At 37.9% G+C, this 20,742-nt stretch overlaps 1 protein-coding gene across 1 annotated transcript in view; it reads left to right on the top strand.

The window, feature by feature from the left end:
* Window positions 1–19,122, top strand: part of ASXL3 (ASXL transcriptional regulator 3) — a 161,012-nt gene extending 141,890 nt beyond the window's left edge. Inside the window, 6 exon segments of the mRNA XM_039843753.1 lie at window positions 85–181; window positions 2,009–2,114; window positions 6,101–8,054; window positions 10,908–11,628; window positions 11,631–13,966; window positions 13,968–19,122. Of these exon segments, the coding sequence (XP_039699687.1) occupies window positions 85–181; window positions 2,009–2,114; window positions 6,101–8,054; window positions 10,908–11,628; window positions 11,631–13,966; window positions 13,968–14,615 (5,862 nt within the window). The 3' untranslated portion in view covers window positions 14,616–19,122.
* The last annotated feature ends 1,620 nt before the right edge of the window (window positions 19,123–20,742 follow it).

Raw genomic sequence — 20,742 nt, 5'->3', positions numbered from 1 at the left:
CTGGCATACTTTTGTTTCTTTCTGGCATAATTTTGCTTTGAATAATTTTTGATGGAATCTTTTTTTCGTCTGCTTATTTCCTAGATGGGAAGTGATGGAATTTTACGCCTCAGTACTTCAGCTCTAAATAATGAATTCTTTGCATATGCAGCACAAGGATGGAAGCAGCGACTGGCAGAAGGTAAATTTCTATTTTCCATTATTATTTGACATATCTGAGCATACATACCATACTGAGCTTTGCACCTTTGATTTCCAAGTCTTTTTCTCCCCCCTCTGAAGTATACTTTAATAAAAATGTACATCCTATTCCAAATGATTTCACTAATTCTTTTGTTATACTTGGCGTTTTTGATATCTGATATTTTTGAAGAAAGCATGACATCTGGAACATAATAAAAATTTTTGATATAGCAGGTTTTCTTTGGAATGGTAATTTTAATAACTTGTTTGACATATTATGTATTCTATCAATGTCCTGGAGCCTAAGAATCTTCTTTTAATACGTTCTTCCCTTGAAGCCACCATTTCACCTTATCCTTTCTTCAGTCACCAAGCTTCCTGAAAGAAAAATAACCCAGTGCTACCATGTTTTTACTCCTGTAACCACTCAAATTGTTGTAGTTGGGTTTGACCTCACTATATGCAATTGAAATAATCTCTCCTAGAGAATAACAATGGCTTTCTAATGGTGAAGTTCAGTTTCCTCTTCTCATTTCTTACATTTCATGTTCCTTCTCCAATATCTTTTTTTTTTATTCTCTCCAATGTGAAATCATCTACCTTAGACATTCATAATTTATTTTTAATAGTTTCCTGAAGCTACATTTCTAACAGTCATTTCTCAGCTTCCTTCAGGATCTCCTACACTAACATCTGAAGGCAAATGTTGATGTCTCCACCATTCTCTTCCTTGATATTTTCTTTTGTAGCCATACATATTCGCTAAGCAACCTCATTAAGCTGAAAATTTCCAAATCTGGCTCTAACTCCTCTTTTATATTTCTCAGTATTCAATTCCAAATGCCGACTGGATCCCCCTAGCTGACATCAGGCACCTTAAAACCAAAATGCCCTTATTAAACTCACTATCTTTCCTTTAATATCTATGATTCCTTCTGCCTTCTCTCTGTTAATGTCAGCACTGTCCTCATAGTTCCTCACTCTGAAACCTTGATGATATCTTTGATCCTTTTCCTTCTCCCTGGGTCCATCTGGTCACAAAGTATTAGCTGTGCTGTGACTCTCAATGCTCTTCAGCATTCCTATAGCTATGGTGGTAACCTCCTCCTCTCAACGATACTACTCAGTAGGCTCCTAGCTGGAGTCCTCCAGTTTCTTCACCCTGTTTCTTAGCTGCTTATTTGGCCCTATTCTTCCCTCGTTGAATACCAACAGGACCTCTCTCTGTTTCTTATAGGAAAAACTCAGAACTGTCTTTAGACTACTCATTGGGTAATTGGCCTCAGCCTACCTTTCCTCTTTTATTTCATCCTATGTTCTACTCACAGTCTGCCGCTCAAATGAACTTAAATATACATATTCATATATCTGTGCATTCTGGGTTAATTATGTTATAAAAACTTGATCATCCTTCAGAAGCTAACTCAAGAAATCAGTTCCTGGATGTGGCCTACCCTAATCAATTTAGGCAGAATTAAGGGCTTTCTACCTTCTATTCTTTCATCCTATTCAGGGCTTTTGACATTATATTACGGTCAACTGTGTGCCTTTTCTCCCACCAGACTGATTTCATTAAGGACAGTGAATATACACTCTTTCATTTGCAGCCCTAAGTATGCAGCACATTTGCTAAATGTTTTAGAGTTCATCTGTGCCTAAATGACTATTTAAGTGATGTTCATAAAAAGGGAAGCTGTAGAAATATTATGAGTACTCAACCTTTTCAACATCCATAAAAGTTTACTCAAATTAATTACATGTTTTCTTTATTAATTAGCAAAAGAGATGACCACTTTTACTCAATATATAAGCATTTTCTTTCTAGGAGAGTTTACTCCAGAAATGCAGTTGCGGATAAGACAAGAAATTGAGAAGGAAAAGAAAACAGAACCTTGGAAAGAAAAATTCTTTGAAAGGTTTTATGGAGAAAAGTAAGTGCTAGAGCATTTTTTTCTCATTTCTCTTACAAGGAAATGAAAATGTAATTCTCTGCTTCACATAGCACACTCATATGCTGTAAAACTTAATAAACCTGTGATAAAAGGCAATAGTCCCTCAGTGTAAGAAATTGCTGGTAAAATTATAGTGGCATATCAGCACTTAAATTAAAAAAAATGCATTTTCAAGAGTTTATAACTTGTCTATGAAAATTCATTTTGGACTGAAAACAGCTCGTGAAATACTATAGAAGTCAATTTTGGCTTTCTTAAGTGGATTTTAGTAAAAAATTTTCCTTTTTTTATCCAAATATTTTTATCACTGAATACTTTAGACATAAGTAGTTTTAGACACATTTTAATTCTCGCATTTTCCCAAAAATGTTGACTGTGAATATATATTTTAGTCCTTGTTTTGGAGAGAACATGAGGTGTTACCTTTTACTCTATCCATTTTCCTCTTTGGGTATAACCAATTTTTAATTTATTGTTTTTATTTGTGTGTATGTTTCTTTTAAAAATAATACCATCCACACATAAGTGTGGTAGTGATGGAACTAAACTCAAAGTATTTCTCCTTTGCTTCATGGTTATTTGGCAGAGACATATTCTACTTGGGCAGAATTAGAATCTCAGAAACAATCATCCATCCCCAAGAAAGGAGGAGGGATTAAGAAGCTGACAATTGACAGTAACTTTGGATCCTTCTTAGTAGAAGAATTCGAGCTTTAACTCCCGTGTATACAATTAATGCTTGAAAGTTGTTGTTTTGTTCAGAGGACACTGAACCTGTACCATTTGATCTAATCTCACAAAATTTTTTCTGTAAATGGGGGGAAAAACATCAGAAGGAATCTCTCATGAGGGCTCTTCGTGAAAAGGGATCATGAGGCTAATGCCTGCTTGTTCAGAGTAGGCTAGCCTTTGGTGAATTGTCCTAAAGCAGTACTCTTGAGTAGGAAGGCTTGTTTTTAGTGGCTGTCCTAGGACCTCAGAGGCATAAACTTACTTAAGCAAAACGAAAAGGAGAAATTAATGTCTTTTTCTCAGGAATTTAAAATGTGGCAAGTCATATGCCTTCATGTATAGTCACCAACAGTATTACTCAAGCCTGACTACATCAGAATCCTCATTGGAGCTTTTAAAAATAATTACAGATTTCTAAAAACCCCAAATGTACTGATTGAGAATCTCCAGGAGTAGAGCCCAGGAGTCTGTATTTTTAGATGCTTCCCAGGTCATGCCAATGCCCAGCAGGGTTAAGAGCCCTGGAAGATAACACCAAAGACCACTCAGGAGGCCTCCCTGCCTCTGTGCGACTAAAGGAATGTTAGAAGCACTCTTTTCAGTAAAGGCAGAAGTACAACTGACTGAAGTAGTTACCTCCAAAGCACTGGACCTTAATTATTATTGAGTATTGGACCCATTCTCGTATTAACTCACAATAATTATCCAACATCTCCTCTGGGCCAGATGCTGTCCTAGATGTCAGAGGCACGGTCATCTGTAGGCCTGCGTAAACTCTGCCCTCAGAGAGCCTGCATTCTAGAGACCATGCATTACAGAAGGCTTTCCTTCAGTCAACAATCATTGCGCATACTCTGGATATGATAATGTTTCTAAGAGCTTTGCAAATATTATTTCACTTAATTCTTCCAACAGTCCTATAAAGTGGATACCTTTATTATTCTTATATTTTAAAATCGTTTACAAAACTGAGGGACAGTGAAACTTAAGTCATTTTCCCAGGTTTACACAGTGTGGCTAAGTAATTTGTTCAGTGTCTTACTCCTGCAAATTCTTCTCAGAAAAATTCACATACACACATACAATTTTTTACATGAACTTTGGGGGCTTCACAGACTCCCATGGATATCAGGTTACAGGAGCCTGCTCTGGAAGATGACAGCAACAGTATGTAAGTAAATATGACTCCCCATCACCATCACTGAGCTCTGAATACAAACAGTTCTTTCACTTGACCTTTTTCTTGCTGTAGTTCATCCACAGATTTTCTGTCCTCTTACATCACTGAACTTCTCACTTGGCTTTTTCTGTCTTTGAATTCATATTGGATGATAGATGTATTTTTGACATTTCATTTACTGCTCTTCTAATTTTGTTACTTTTAGATTACCTACATTCTCCCAATATGTAAGAGTTTTTTCCCCTAGTATCAGGTAATTTTCAGTTGACCAACTCCTGTGCCTTTTCATTGCTTTATTTTCCCAAGAATGTTGCCATCCAAACTTGCATCTAGTTAAAATCTGTTTTATTTCAGTTTTGCTCTTTATAGAAGGTCTTTATTTTGGTTCTTATTGGCTTTTTCTGCCTGTAAAGTAGTACTGTTGCGTATTCATTTTAGTTACTTAGAAATCATTCATACATATACTAAGGAAAAGTTGTAAGAGGTGGTCTGTTGATTTGCAGTATAGATATTTGGAGGGCAGAGTTTTCCTTGTGTGGTTATGTGATGTGCTATAAGCATCTTTCTTCTCTGGTTTATGTCATCCTAAATCTATTTTCCCATCAAAATAATAAACTGTCGACATAGACATATCTGATACAGTGCTGTTTTCCATGTGATTATATATGTTTTGTACATATATGTTTAATATTAAATATATTTAATAATATTCTTATTAACAAATCGGAAACTTGGCTGTCAGTGGATAGATTCTGTATGTTCTACACTTAATCTAGTATCCATCAGTGGTATCTCTGCCTGACCTAGCTCCAACGGACCTTTTTTCTAGCTGATACTTCTGCTTTAAATTTATCTGTAATGCAGCTATTTTGTTCCTCTCAGTAAAGTACAGTTTTAGTTTGAACCCATCTTAGGGAAAGTTGAAAGAAAAGAGAATAATTATGACAACAATATCATCTATCTTCTTTTCAGAACCTTCTGAATTTTAGTAAAGAAAGTAATGATCAAATACCCAAACAATGTATGCAATTTTATTTCCCTTTTATTTTAAGGATGTAATTTAAGTAAAAGGTTGAAGATTTCACTGAGGTATTTTCCTGCATTGCTATGATTACAGCTGTATTTCAACTAGGTTTTTTCCTCTGGAAATGTTCTCTCTTCTGCTTATATTTGTAATTGCCTGTAGTACTCTAACTTCATTTAGAATAGCATATTCCTCTACCATCTGCTGCTGATATTATAACCTAGTATGATAGGAAATAGTGATTTGCAAATATCTTTGCTTGTAATTCTGATTAACTTTGTCTTAATACCTGAACATTAGGCTGGATTATTTCTTAATCTTCTTTACATTTTTATGGAATATTTTTACAATAGGAGATCTACATGGAAGAATATGTCTTGCTTTACACAAATGTAATCTAATAGAATCAACTTTGATGACCTCAATATGTTTATTATTCTTCAGTGAAATTTCCATATTGTATTAGGTTAGATACTTGGATACTAAAATAAGGTGATTGACTAACTAACACCTCTTACATTGATTTAAGAAAACTTAATCTTTGGAAGTCATTTCAGTTTCAAGATTTTACATCATACTCCTCTTGCATTGAACTTAATGATTTGGTTATGTTGCATCCTTTGAAGTTTATGTAATTTTTTATTATAAGATGACATTTCTACTTTATGCCTTTAAAATAATTTCAATCTTATACATTGTTTTGCTTTTCTGTACATATTTCCTAGTCTTTTGTAGTATGTAATTTTCTAATTTCTTTTACTAACACTTGGTAAGTTTCCCATCTCCTTGCTTATGGAATAAAAATCTGTAACTTTCTTAACCAGAAATAGAGTTTATTTCAGTTATGATTATAAGGTCTTAGAAAAACCAAATGATTATAAACTTGTTTACCTAAATTAAGCATGTTACCTAGTGATTATAAAGTTAAATTGACATATTTACTTTTATCGAATACTATATTCGGGAGAGATCCAAGTTGTACCTTTCATGTTTTGTGGTTGAACAGTAGTGTTTCTAATTTCTGTTCAGGTTGGGCATGTCAAGAGAGGAATCCACGAAGCTCACTTCTGGACCAAACAATGATGGAGCTGAAAGTAGTTCTTCATGTGGGACCTCTAGTCTTCCAGATCTTTCCTCACAGACTCCCTTGGAAGGACAACAGCCAAAAAGCATGAAAAGTCCGTCTTCTCCAGAACCTGATTTCTGCGCTACGCTCTGTCCTATGGTAGACGTAGGTAAAGATGTAATGGCAGAATTGGAATCAGATGATATCTTGATCCCTGAAGAATCTGTGATTCAGGAGGAAATTGCAGAAGAGGTAGAGACTAGTATCTGTGAATGCCAAGATGAAAATCATAAGACAATACCTGAATTTTCTGAGGAGTCTGAAAGTCTGACCACCTCTCATGAAGAGCCCCAAATAGCACTTCCTGAAGATAACGTGGAATCCTGTGTTATGATGAATGATGTTTTAGAAACTTTGCATCATATTGAAGTTAAGGTGGAAGAGAAATCAGAATCTTCCCAGGAAGAAATGTCGGTTGTTATTGATCAACTAGAAGTCTGTGACTCTCTCGTTCCTTCCTCTTCATCTGTGACTCATGTCAGTGACACAGAACATAAGGAGCCAGAAACTGCAATAGAGACCAATACTCCAAAAATAAAATCAGGATCATCTTTAGAAGGCCAATTTCCAAGTGAAGGAATTGCTGTAGATATGGAGCTACAGAGTGATCCTGATGAACAACTTTCTGAAAATGTCTGCATCTCTGACACTTCCTTCTCTTCTGAGAGCCCAGAGGAAGTGTGTACCAGCCTGACATCCCCAGGAGGGGAAACACAATCCACTTCAGAAGAATCGTGTACTCCAGCCTCCCTTGAGACAACGTTTTGTTCTGAGGTGTCCAGCACTGAAAATGCAGACAAATATAATCAGAGAAATCCCACTGAAGAAACCCTTCATGCATCTTTGATGTCAGAAATATCTCCAGTATCCACTTCACCTGAACTGTCAGAAGCATCTCTAATGTCCAATTTACCTTTAACCTCTGAAGCATCTCCAGTATCAAATTTGCCTTTAACATCAGAAGCATCACCCATGTCTGATTTACCTTTGACATCAGAAACTTCTTCAGTGTCTTCCATGCTTCTCACATCTGAGACCACTTTTATGTCCAGTAGGCCACTTCCTTCAGAAACATCTCCAATTTCTAATTCTTCAATGAATGAAAAAATGGGGCATCAACAAAGAAAGTCACCTTCCATATCTGAAGAACCACTCTCCCCACAGAAAGATGACGGCTCTGTTCCTGCCAAGCTTCTGGCAGAAAGCCTTCTCTCTCAGCAGAAGACTCTATCAAATACTCCTGAACTCAAGAAAATGGGTTCTTCTTCCATGGCTCCTGAAGCATTTTCACCTGAAGAATTACACAATAAAACCCTGAATCAGCAGCCTTGTAAATTACATGTTGAAACTGAGAAGCCCTATTCTGCTTCAATTCCAGAACTTTCTTCTACAGAAATCATAAAAGTAAAAAATCACAATGTCCTGCAAAGAACAGAAAAGAAAGGGGTGTCTTCACCACTGGAATTATCTGTCTTTTCTGAAGAGACAGAGAGTAAAGGAAATGAGCTTCCATCAGCTAAATTACAGGACAAACAATATGTGTCACCAGTGGAGAAGGCTTCATTTCCAGAAGGCTCTAGAAATAAAACACATAAGCAAGGGAGTGCACAGAACCGCTTGGAGACCTTGCATACTTCCAAGTTGCCAGAGCCCTCCAAGTCACCTGACGGGTTAAGAAATGAAAGTAGAGAATCCGAGATAGCAAAGAGGAAGACGGCAGAGCAGCACAGCTTTGGAATCTGCAAGGAAAAGAGGGCGAGGATAGAAGATGATCAGTCGACCCGAAACGTGTTATCTAGTAGCCCACCCGAGAAAGAGCAGCCTCCAAGAGAGGAACCCAGAGTTCCACCTCTCAAGGTACGCTCTTTAAACAAGAATAGAAGAGAAAGGCAATTCCATGATAGATTTTTTTTTTAATTTAGATATTTAATTTTTCAAAAATTTTCTTCTAGGTTTTATGTGGCAGTTAATAATCTAATATTCCCAGCATCAGTCTAATAGTAAATGATTTTTTCTTAAGACTGTGCATTGAGCTCATATGATATATATATACACACACACACACACACACACACATACATACACACACATACACACATACACACGTGTGTGTGTGTGTGTGTGTGTGTGTGTGTGTGTGTGTGTGTGTCTGTGTGTCTGTGTCTGTGTCTGTGTGTATTTAGACCTCAGCATTTAAAGAAAAATGAAATGTAGAACTGGGCTTGGTGGAGCCCACAGATCACAGTGGTAAGGATCTTTTGGGGATTCCAAGGTATAGGGCAGAGACCTACATAAACTTGGGAAAATTTGAAGATAATTTAATGTCCTATAAAAGTTCAGAAGACCTAGAGAAAGAAGTAGTGAGAAGTTAGAGGCATGCACTAAAGAGATGAAGGTACATATTATCCCTTCATTTATTTTCCAACAAACATTGAATACCACCATTGCTTAGCAGAAGAGGGACCTGGCTTACGGAAGAGACTCATTAAATATTTCTTAAATAAATCAGTGAAATTGCTTTGTGAACCCTGAAGGAAAATGCTATAGATATATAGGTATACAAATCCTATTTTTTTTTACCTCCAAGATAGTAAAGAGGTATTTAACTTAACAACAACAACAAAAAATAAGGCCTGTAGACAGACATTCCTATTTATATGTTTTCGTTTGATCCCAGTAGATTTTTAACATTCAGAAAATAAATCTTTTATATAAATTGGCCTGCCTAATAAACTGAAAATTGAGGTTAATTTAAAAGAAACTCTGTTGAATTAAAAAAAAAATCTACCCACTACCATTTAAATTTATTTGGTCCATTTACCTCAGTTCGTTTATATTGTTCTACAATAAAATGGATTATGCCATCATAGGATTGGTCTAGAATTATAAACATACTCAAGCTTTGTTTTTCTTAATCTCTCTTTATTTTACTCTGAGTTACATATTTGTATGTAACTCATGATCTCCATAAAGTTGAATTTTAAGAGTGCGGTTGTAGTTATTCTGTTTAATAAAGCAGTCCCCATTAAATAAGATTCTAGAGATGTAAAAGATGAACATAAAACCCTGCTATGTGTTTTAATTTCTAAAGCAATAGAAAAAATACAAGTATACTTTTTGTATAAAATATTCTTAAACATACCAGTCTAGTATTTTTTTTTCAAAAGCTTATTTTCAAAGTGATATATACTTTATATAAAGGTATATGATAGAGAGAGAATTATAAGTATATATGATATTTGTCCTTGAGCTCTTAAGTATATGTAGGCTTAATTTTTTAGATGTTTTAAATTTTTTTATCTAAGGTAAATATTGGAGCCTTTGAATTAGAAAAGAGACCTCACAGGTTTGATAATGAGAATGAGATAACCTCAGGAAAATAATTTTATCTATCAAAGTTTCAAAGTATAATTCCAAATCGATATGATCCTGTAATATGTGTCGTGTTTATAATGTAAACATACATATGTTAAGAAGAGAAATTAAATGTTTTCTAGGAAAATGTTTATCTGGAAGTCAGATGGGAAGGAAGCATAGTACATGTCAGCAGCTCTGAATGGGGAGCCCAGAGACTCTCTCTGTCACTCACCGTTATATGGCACCAGGACAATTTACCTCTAGTTTTTTCCAACTGTAAAATGAGAGACTTTACTGGGTCCCTTCCAGTTCTACAAATCTATGGCTCTAAGAATGTTCTTAGTGATTAGAACATCACAGGCATTACTATGGGATGTTGGTTGTTAGGGTGTGTGCCTCATGCATTTGGTGGTGACTGCAAGTCTCTTAATTAACATGAGTAGGTGAACAATGTGGATTGGGACATTTACAAAATTCAGCAAATTGTGGATTATCAATATCAAAGGAAACTGCCCAACCCATACTTCCTTTTAGAGGCAAAACAGCAGAGTTGCCCTTGCTTTCATGAAAACATAATGATAATAAAATCCCTTTAGAAAGCAGAGCACTCTTACAAATATAGTCTTATTCCATCTTTATAACAATCCTGTGAGGAAAATAAAACAGAAATAACTAGTTTCATTTTACATCTGAGTTTACAAACTCTTTTTATGTGCTTATTATATGTGTATAAGGTAGCATGCTAGACAATATGAGAATACATAAAAACCATAGATTGGTGCAGGGAAGTTATTGGAGACACTGACGGACTCAGCGATTTGCCCAGCATCTAAGTTCCTTTGAGTAAAGCCAGGATGATTATGCTAGTCTCCTGACCTCTCAGCTAGAGCTTTCTTGGGTCAAATTAAGATAGAAACTCAAGTAGATTTAAGGTCTTACATTTTCATGCCAGCAAGGAAGATAATTTAAAGACTAAACATCTCTCTCTCTTTTTTTTTGTTTTTTTTTTGTTTTTTTTGTTTTTTGTTGTTTTTTTTAGCTAACCACATTTTAGGAAGCATGGAGTTTGTTTCTATTTATATGAGGCATTAAGATGTTTCATTTCTGTGTCAAATGAAGTCACCTGTTGATATTTTTGTAGAGTAAAAACAGAAATTAAAAATTTTAATTTTCACATGCATGCTGCATTTCATATTGCTTTGTACCCTAAAGGTCCATTCAGGGATTTCAGTGTAGTTCATGTCACATTATAAGAAAATATACTACTCTTCTCCTCTGCATTGTCACATGCCACCTGTCTCCTCTGTGATCATGGACTAAGCGCTTTATCTTTCTATTCTCTCCTTCCTGTAGATCCAGCTTTCCAAAATTGGGCCACCTTTTATTATCAAGAGCCAACCAGTCTCCAAACCAGAGTCTCGAGCATCCCCTAGCACAGCTATCAGTGGTGGAAGGAACACAGGAGCCAGAACCCTTGCAGATATCAAGGCCCGAGCCCAGCAAGCAAGGGCCCAGCGAGAGGCAGCAGCAGCAGCTGCTGTAGCAGCAGCAGCAAGCATTGTCTCTGGAGCCATGGGGAGCCCAGGAGAGGGTGGAAAGGCGAGAACCTTGGCACATATCAAAGAACAGACAAAGGCAAAGCTCTTTGCAAAGCATCAAGCCCGAGCCCACCTCTTCCAAAACACTAAAGAGTCCCGGTTGCCTCCGCTTGGCTCAAAGGAAGGCCCTCCAAGCTTAGAAGTTCTTTCTACCCCTGAAACAAAAATCGAAGGTTCAACTGGTGTCATTATTGTCAATCCAAACTGCAGATCTCCTAGCAACAAGTCTGCGCTCCTCCGGGAGGCCACCACTGTATTACAGCAGTCTCTTAACCCGACTAAACTTCCAGAAACTGCCACGGACTTATCTGTGCAGAGTTCTGACGAAAATATACCTGTGTCACATTTACCTGAGAAAATTGTTTCATCTACCTCTTCTGAAAATAGCAGTGTGCCCATGCTTTTTAATAAAAATTCTGTCCCTGTGTCTGTTTGCAGCACTGCTATGTCGGGAGCAATTAAAGAACATCCCTTTGTGAGTCTGTTGATAAATCCTCTGTTCTCATGTCTGTCGATAGTACAAACACTACAATTTCTGCTTGTAATATAAGCATGTTAAAAACCATCCAGGGAACTGACACTCCCTACATAGCCATTATACCAAAATGTATTGAAAACACTCCCCTTCCTGCCACCACCGAGGGCGCCAGCATATCAAGCTCCGTGGATGACAAGCAGTTGCTCACATCAGGCAGCAGTGCTGGTAACTTAGTCTCCAGTCAGTACACCTCCGTGCCAACTCCCTCCTCTGGAAATAACTTGCCAAACCATCTCTCCACTAGCTCTGTCTTGATTCCCCCAACGGGAATTAACAGCAGATTTTCTCCTGAGAAGATAGCCATGCCTGGGAGTGAAGAACAGGCCTCCATGTCCATGGGCACCACTGTGAGAGCAGCCCTCAGCTGCAGGGATTCCGTAGCTGTCACAGACACTCTGGTCGCACGCCCACCCGTCGCAATGTTTACCGGAAGCATGCTAACAATAAACTCTTACGATAGTCCTCCCAAGTTAAGCGCTGAAAGCTTGGACAAAAATTCAGGGCCTCGAAATAGGGCAGACAATTCTGGGAAACCTCAGCAACCTCCAGGGGGCTTTGCACCAGCAGCCATAAACAGATCGATTCCATGTAAAGTCATCGTCGATCACAGCGCCACACTGACCTCCACTTTGTCTGTGACTGTCTCCATTGAAAGCACGGAAGCCAGCTTGGACATCCAGAGCAGGTCGGTGAGGACAGAAGCCGCCATACAACCCATGGCATGTCCTCAGGTATCTGTTATTAGCAGGCCTGAGTTGGTTGCAAACGAAAGCATAGATCACAGTTCTAGTTTCATTGCAGCTTCTGTAGCAAAAAAAGACTGCAAAACGATGCAGGCTTCCTGCACAAGTCTCCGAGAAGCACCCCTCGTCGTTTCGGATAAATTAAATGAGGTGACTGCTCCTAGTAATAGCTTTGCTGAGCAGACACGTGGCCCGACCGCTTTCAAAAGTGAAGCAGACACAGCCTGTAGCAATCAGTATCATCCAGGCAACCGGATTTGCTGGAATGATGATGGCATGAGGAGCACGGGACAGCCTCTAGTCAGTCATTCGGGTTCAAGTAAACAGAAAGAATATCTAGAGCAGAGCTGTCCAAAGGCTATCAAAACTGAGCATGCCAGCTACTCGCACGTGTCAGAACTTCACCCCAGGAATCTCATAACAAGTGTCACTCTCCCCGTGAAGTCTGAACCTCATGAAGTGGACAAGGGCTTTAGGATGGATACTGAGGACTTCCCCGGCCCTGAGCTGCCTCCCCCGGTTGCAGAGGCAGCCCCCAGTGTGCAACAGACACAGAACGTGAAGGCTCCTGCCTCTGGCCCTGTGGAAGAGGCTATTTCCTTGGCTACAGACACCCTGAAAAGAGTTCCCAGTGCAGGGAGCTCAAGCTGTCGTCTGTCATCTGTAGAGGCGAACAATCCACTTGTGACACAGTTACTACAGGGCAACCTGCCTTTGGAAAAAGTGTTGCCACAGCCCAGATTGGGAGCGAAGCTTGAAATTAACAGGCTTCCTCTGCCTCTTCAAACTACCTCAGTGGGTAAAACAGCACCAGAGAGGAACATTGTTGAAATGCCGTCCAGCTCTCCAAATTCAGACACGAAGGGCTACTTGGCAGGGCCTCTTGCACCACTCCAGATGAGAAAGCGAGAAAACCACCCCAAAAAGAGAGTGGCCAGGACTGTGGGGGAACACGCTCAAGTTAAATGCGAACCAGGGAAATTGTTAGCGGAGCCAGATGTTAAAGGGGTGCCTTGTGTCATCAACTCTGGCCTGAATCAGCTAGGACACGGCCAACCATTTAAGCAAGAGTGGCTGAGCAAGCACACCATGCAGAACAGAATTGTTCACAGCCCTGAGGTCAAACAACAAAAGCGGCTGCTCCCCTCGTGTAGCTTCCAGCAGAACCTGTTTCATGTTGACAAGAATGGCGGCTTCCACCCTGACCCTGGTACCTCACACAGACAGCAGTTTTACCAAATGCCTATGGCTGCCAGGGGCCCCATTCCAACGGCGGCTCTGTTACAGGCCTCTGCCAAGGCCCCCGTGGGCTGTAATGCATTTGCCTTCAATAGGCATCTTGAACAAAAGGGACTGGTGGAGGTGGGCCTTTCTTCAGCACCTCACCAGCTAAGGTTAGCCAACATGTTATCCCCCAATATGCCCATTAAAGAAGGTGATGACGTGGGAGGGGCTGCACATGCAATGCCAAACAAAGCACTCGCATCCCCGCCCCCACCACCTCCCTCCCCTCCACCCTTGGCTTTGCCCCCTGCCTCCCCCACCACCACCTCCACTACCTCCACCTCTCCCTAATGTAGAAGTCCCAGCCGATCAAAAACAACCTCCAGTTACCATGGAAACCACTAAGAGACTTAGTTGGCCACAGTCCACGGGCATATGTAGCAATATAAAATCGGAACCTCTTTCTTTTGAGGAAGGTTTAGGCAGCAGCTGTGAACTGGGCATGAAACAAGTTTCCTATGACCAGAATGAGATGAAAGAACAGTTAAAAGCCTTTGCGCTAAAAAATGCAGATTTCTCTTCCTATTTGCTTTCTGAGCCACAAAAGCCTTTCACCCAATTAGCTGCTCAGAAAATGCAGGTGCAGCAACAGCAGCAGCTCTGTGGAAACTACCCAACAATACACTTTGGGAGCGCGAGCTTCAAAAGGGCAGCCTCTGCAATCGAAAAGTCCATTGGGATTTTGGGAAGTGGCTCCAACCCTGCCACGGGTCTACCCGGTCAGAACGCTCAGACGCCCGTTCAGAACTTTGCCGACAGTAGCAACGCGGATGAACTGGAACTGAAATGCTCTTGCCGGCTGAAAGCCATGATTGTGTGCAAAGGCTGTGGAGCCTTCTGCCATGACGACTGCATAGGTCCTTCAAAACTCTGTGTAGCTTGCCTGGTTGTGCGATAAGAGATAAATGAAAGATGCAGTATCCCTTTTCAACATGGAAAAGCCAAACGGCATCAGCAGCAACAGGATGAATAACTCAGTGGTTTATATCGTGTTAATTTATTTTACTTTGGAACAGATTTCTCTATGGGATTATTTTCTTGCATTTCTCGGAAAGGGGTGATCCCATACCAGCCGAGTGGCTCGGCAGCATGTCTTTTATATATTTAGTTGCCATTCCCAGCTCTGGAAAATTTCTGTTCATGTGTATACGTGTCACTGCCCCATCGGGTTTTTAAAATTTCAGGTGTAGCTAGGAAAAGGACATTTTAAATTAATGCTAAGCAGAAATACAGACATAGAAAGAGAGTGGTGAAAGTGATTTAAGGTGGGTATGCATTCTTCTCTAGATTAACCATTACAGCCAGGGTTTTCACGGTTCACTCTTCTGGAGCTACCTTTCCCATGGCGATTAAATCATATTTGGAAAGGGGAATCTGATTTAAATGTATGATTCCTTGTATTTACTCATATCAGAAAAGATACATTAAAGGAGGTATGCCATTAATGAACTCCACTGTCCTTATTCTCTTTCCTCCCTTTTTACTCTTTTCAGAGACTGGCAGAAAATCTGCATCTGCCTTGGACGTTGTACACATGTTGTAGTGAAATGTGTCTTAGGCCTGAAATTGCAGTGTGGGCCTCATGCCCAGTAATCTGGTTCGAGTCCTTTGACACCTGAGACTGTAAGATCAGTTGGCCAACAGAGAGCCACAGGCCCAGAGGATTTCAGAGCTTCACGTGTGGCTTTTAAGAGCAAGTATTAAAAAAAATTCTTTAACATTAAAACAAGTATAATGCTGTATATGCAAACATAAATGAGTTGATTATGTAAATATTGGTCTTATATTCACTAATACAATTACTAGATATTAAAATTTGGGGGGAAATCATTGTACCCCTTTATCGGTGATACCAGTGCATTCTGACTTTCAGTTTTACAGAGATTGGCCACCTTTTTTTTTTTTTTAAAAAAAAAAAGTGCCATTGATGATAAAAGGGACTACAGAGGGCTGAATTTCTGACATTTTTCTGGACATTTTTTTTTTCTCATGATTCACAATCCATATAATTCTATTTTACTCTGATATAGCCCTTCTTTTAAAAATTGTTCTAGGTATTGCATGTTTTGTTTTCTTTCCCCTCAGGTGAATTTAGTACATTCTTCTTCTTTGGGAGAGTGGAACTGCTTTTGAAAAAGGGATACTGCATCTTACAAATATCGTCAGTGTTTATCTAGTAAAGTCTGAGTGTTGAGTATTTGAGCTACATTCCATATACTTTGGCCACCCTCATGCCAGAGAACAGCTTTAGTTCAGGAGGCTCTGTTCCCTAAAGCAAGTTCAAAAGCACATGCACATTGTGGGAAGATGAAAGACAACACAAGTCAAGCCCATTTAACTTCAGATTACAGAGCACAAAATGCAGAGTGCCATTAACCCATTGATTGATTGAGGCTGTAGAAAATAAAAGAATGAAAAACATGACAGGAAGGCGGCGGATATGATCTGTCCAGGGTAAGAATTTATACGTGGATCATCCTAATCAATATAAACTTTTGACATTCCCTTAAAATACGTCTTAAAAATTAACTGGAATGAACAGAATTTACATTCCTGGAAAAAAACACCACGTGATTTTTTAAAAAAAGTAGTAATTGACCATGGTATATGTTTTTTCTCTCCATATTTATTATCGTGATGTTGCCAAATGGTAAGTGACAGAGACATCATTTTTATTAACAAATTGATGATAAAGATAGTTTATGATAAAAGCAAAGAAGGGCCTGCCTTCGCGGCTGCAATTTGGTGCTTCAGTATTGTCACTTCTGTTTTTTTCACATTAAAATTAACAAATGACTGAGAAAATTAGCAGTGCACTTAGCCAGCCCTTCCCAAGGACTGCAGCATAAGTTCCCGTGGATCCTTAGTTCACTGTGTACCAGGTTGTATTAGGTCATCCTCATCAGTGTTTTCTCAATGATCTGCTTGGCTCTGATGTCATCTTTGTTCAGAAGATCATGCTCTAGTCTCACAGAGGGGCACCCCTAAGATATAGACACTTGCATGCCAACTCCTTCTAAACTCAGTTGCTGCACCACCAGTGTCAGATACTGTCTACACCAGCAGATTCAGAACTACCACATCAGTAACTGACATGTTGTTGAAAGAAACTCCAGTCTATGAAACCTTTGCTCTGTATATGAGCTACAATTGAAGCCCATTATTAGTTCCATCATTGTGGAATTAATGCCTGCAAGTTGCTTACTGGGAATAAAGAAAAGTGTCCTTCTGAATGTTTTGATTTTTCACATAATAGGTTGAGAGAATCAATTGTTGATCATGGATTCTATCACCCAGGTCCAAAGAGCAGAATTTTTCTATGGCTTTGCTCTTTTTTGCCCAGTTTAAAAGTTCACATGTGGTTTTTATTACTGAACAATTAGCATCTTTGGGCTAAAAAATAATAGAAGTTCAGAAGTAAAAAATGAATCAGATATTTTACAAGTGTCCATTTAAAATACACACATACACACACACAAGTCAGTATATTTGGATTTAGGTGAATAGGTTCTTAGTTTCCTGATTTCCACAGGTGTCTGCCTATGTGCAAATGGAATATGTTATTTACTACATGGTTATTGTGGTGTAATGTGCAAATTTTAGTGTGTGCATATCCTGATTATTGGACAGTATCCTATCCCTATCAGGAATAGAACTTGCACATGTGACGTAATTTTTTTTTAATCACAAAGGATGTATTTCCGTAAGTAGCACTTTTGGAGCAGGGGGAGGAGGAAAACCGCTATTCTCTAATCCCCCTTCTATATGATATGCATATGCCTGAGGTGTACAAAGACGGTTAGTTAATGGGCATGTTAATAAGAACGTTCTGATGCAAATTCATTTTCAAAATGAAAAAACTGTCCTCCCCCCAAGTGAAAATAGCAGAAATATTGGTGAACCGAGCATCATAGTTATAATATTTTCCTGCTAAGGTCCAATTCGATAAAGAAAACTTGAAAACAAACCTATGAGGTTGAGCCTCATTGCTATAAAGACTTTGTGGTGGTGTGTGTTTCTGGGATGAGCTCTAGAAGCTTTAGTTGACTTCTAGACCTTGGATAGTCTTACTCGTTCAAAATAAACATGCAAAAACAAACATGCTGATGCGTATGGTGCTTCATAATTCAGTCAAGGGTAAGAATATGTGATGCTGCAGCCCAGTTTTCTTTACTAACACTCGCACAATTTCAGAAGAGGAAGTTGCTGTGGCCTCGGTTTCCTAGTTCCTCTTTGGTCTGGTGAAGTAAGTCCCAGGTTACAGAAGCTGAAGCCAAGGTTAGGGTTGCGTTGTCTCTCAAGGCCAAGAACCACTCTAGCTGCCTGGTGGGAATGAGCCCGCTGAACACGCAGAGTCAAGAGTCACTGTCCATTTGTGTTTCCAGAGAACAATGTGAAGAGTCCTAGCAAAGGAACTCATCAGACTGTCAGGGGCCTATGTAGCCAAAATGTCACTGAACATAAAAATCTTGTAGTCTTCAGTCCTCATGCTTTGTCACTGTAAAGCAAACGAAAGCATTTTTACCATAATTTAAAGGAGCTGCTTTTTTATAGCACATACTATTTCGCTTTGTACTATATTTGATAGTTGCAGAATAATTTAGATGGTAGAAAAACTTTGTTGTATTTGTACTGTTCATGAATGTTTCAAAAAAAAGTGCTTTACTTTGTTGCCATAAATTTCTTGTACTGCTGTATTTTTCCCCTAGCTTTATGGAAACCTAATCTGATTCATATTTTCAGTACAGTTTCTTTTTGTAATGTGTGTTTGTGTGTATTTTTTTTTTTTTTTTTTGGTCAGTATTCTGAATGTTTACATCTGTTTGACGTTAGCCATTTAATGCCTTTTTTTTTTAAAGGCGGTATTACTCTTACAGTGTAACAGGAAAATGTGAAATGGACCCAAACATAACATGCATGACAAACACAGATTGGGGGCGAAGACCCTCAACGTACAGACATTTTATATCAGCATACAGAAAAGTAAAACCCTCCTTCGGTCCTTTACCAAAGAATATATTATTCCCACAGGAAAAACTCAGAAAAGGTGTGTAAAATCCTCAGAAGGGGGAGCAGTTGATTCAGTAAGACTGCTACAATTTAAAACTGTTATGCTTGCTTTGATACCTGACTAAATGTGACTGAGTGCAACAAGCATTTAAACAATTTTTAGACAGTGTTTTGTTTAGAATTCAGGGATCATACATTCTTTAATGGTGCTGTTTGTTTTTATTTCTTCTTTTCTACAAAGACAAAAAAGTGTTGCCTACAAAAGTGACTGCTCACAATACCATAAGTTAAATGAAATGTTTGTCTTTTCATGTTTCTCTGTTTTTCCCTTTCTCAAAGTAACGATTTGGGTTTGAATATTAAACTATTCTGGAGAAAATAAAGAAATTAAACATTAAATAATTGTCATTTTTAATTTTTTTTCTGAAATGTAGTTATAGATACAAAAATATGTACTAATTAATACACTGAAAATTTTACTTAAAAAATTTATAGGGAAGACAAACCATATATATACTGTTAAATTATCTACTCTTCTTGGTATGGTGCATTGTCAACGTATGATTATAATTATTGTTAAAACAGTAAAAACCAAAACAGACCTTATAATTAACCATGTCTACTGTGCTTATCATTTAAAAATATATTTGAGCCCTTTTGTTTTCATAAAGATCTTGTTAATACTTTATACCAAAACACATTCAGGTCAAACAAATTGTTATATTTAATTTTAACTTTCAAAATGAATTAACAAAAAGTTTTTTTAATTGTGCTCAATTTTAAATTTCAGATTAAATATCATAGCTAGAATTATTTGAATAAAGTGCTGGGAATCATTAGAACGATATTGCCTCAGTTATATTACATCGGTTAAAGTAATTGCATATCTTTACAATAAGGTGAATCCAAAAGCATTAAACACTTGGCTGTTAAATCTAGTTCAGCTGTTTTCATATACATGGAGAATGTTGTCTTTAGCCACCAGATGGCGAAAGAGGATGTTTACTTTTGGAAGAAAAGAAAACCTGCTTCCTCCTCCAAACACTAAATGAAGTGATTATAATGAAGTCCAACTCATCCAAGTAAGTTAATGGAAGATAGATACTTCTAAAGTTCATGAAGTTATTTTCATTGCAATGAGGGCATTCCTTTTTTGTCCAATTAAAATTTCCTATTAAAATATTTACAAAATGCTTTCTTAATTTTATTTAGCATTGCAGGATTTTTAATTGTTTGCATTACTCCTTAGACATCATCTATTCCAAAATTTATTAGAAAAATTTGAACAGTCCAACATTCTTAAAACACGTTTATTGAAACAGCTAAATGCTTTATGTTTTAATTCACTTATTCTCATAAAATAGGTACAATTATATAATTTTTATATAAATATTTCATTCTTAATACATTAATGTGACCTAATTTGAGTAACAGTTGCTCTTAGGATTTAAAGTATTTATTTGTAACCATGATAGTGTTTATCTGAGGACAAGTGATTTCTTCAGTGATTCATCAGTTTCCACATAGATACTTCATTGTCGTCAAAGGTAAGTTTGTTATTTTGAAAGAACCTAGCCTGGAAAATAGTTGATAAAACATTTTTGGGTTTCTTTCTACAGGAAACAATTGAACAGAAATCCTAGAAAGTGTTTTTCACTCCACAAAATTATCTGAAGACTTTAGTTATGGGTTGCCTAAATTTAATATTTCAAGTTCAGACCACACACAATTATCCACAGTGATACACAGAAATGAGAAGCTGGGGTAGTCCAATGTCACAGCTAATCTGGAATTCTAAATTGAGCAATAAATCTAGTTCTTTTCCTTAACAGAAACTATATTAAAGTTGCCAGTGTAATTAATTACCATACACTCTTACTAATTGGAGGAAGGTCACTAGATTTGCAAAGTAAGGGCTTTTTTTTGGCTTTTTATTTAAAAGAAACAGTTTTATTTTGTTTTTCAGCTATATTAAATAATATCTCATCATGATAATAGACTATAAGTAAAGCCGA

This window comes from Pteropus medius, unplaced genomic scaffold, assembly GCF_902729225.1.
Source record: "Pteropus medius unplaced genomic scaffold, Ma_sr-lr_union100, whole genome shotgun sequence".
NCBI lineage: Eukaryota > Metazoa > Chordata > Mammalia > Chiroptera > Pteropodidae > Pteropus > Pteropus medius.
This window is presented reverse-complemented; position numbering and strand designations above follow the sequence as displayed.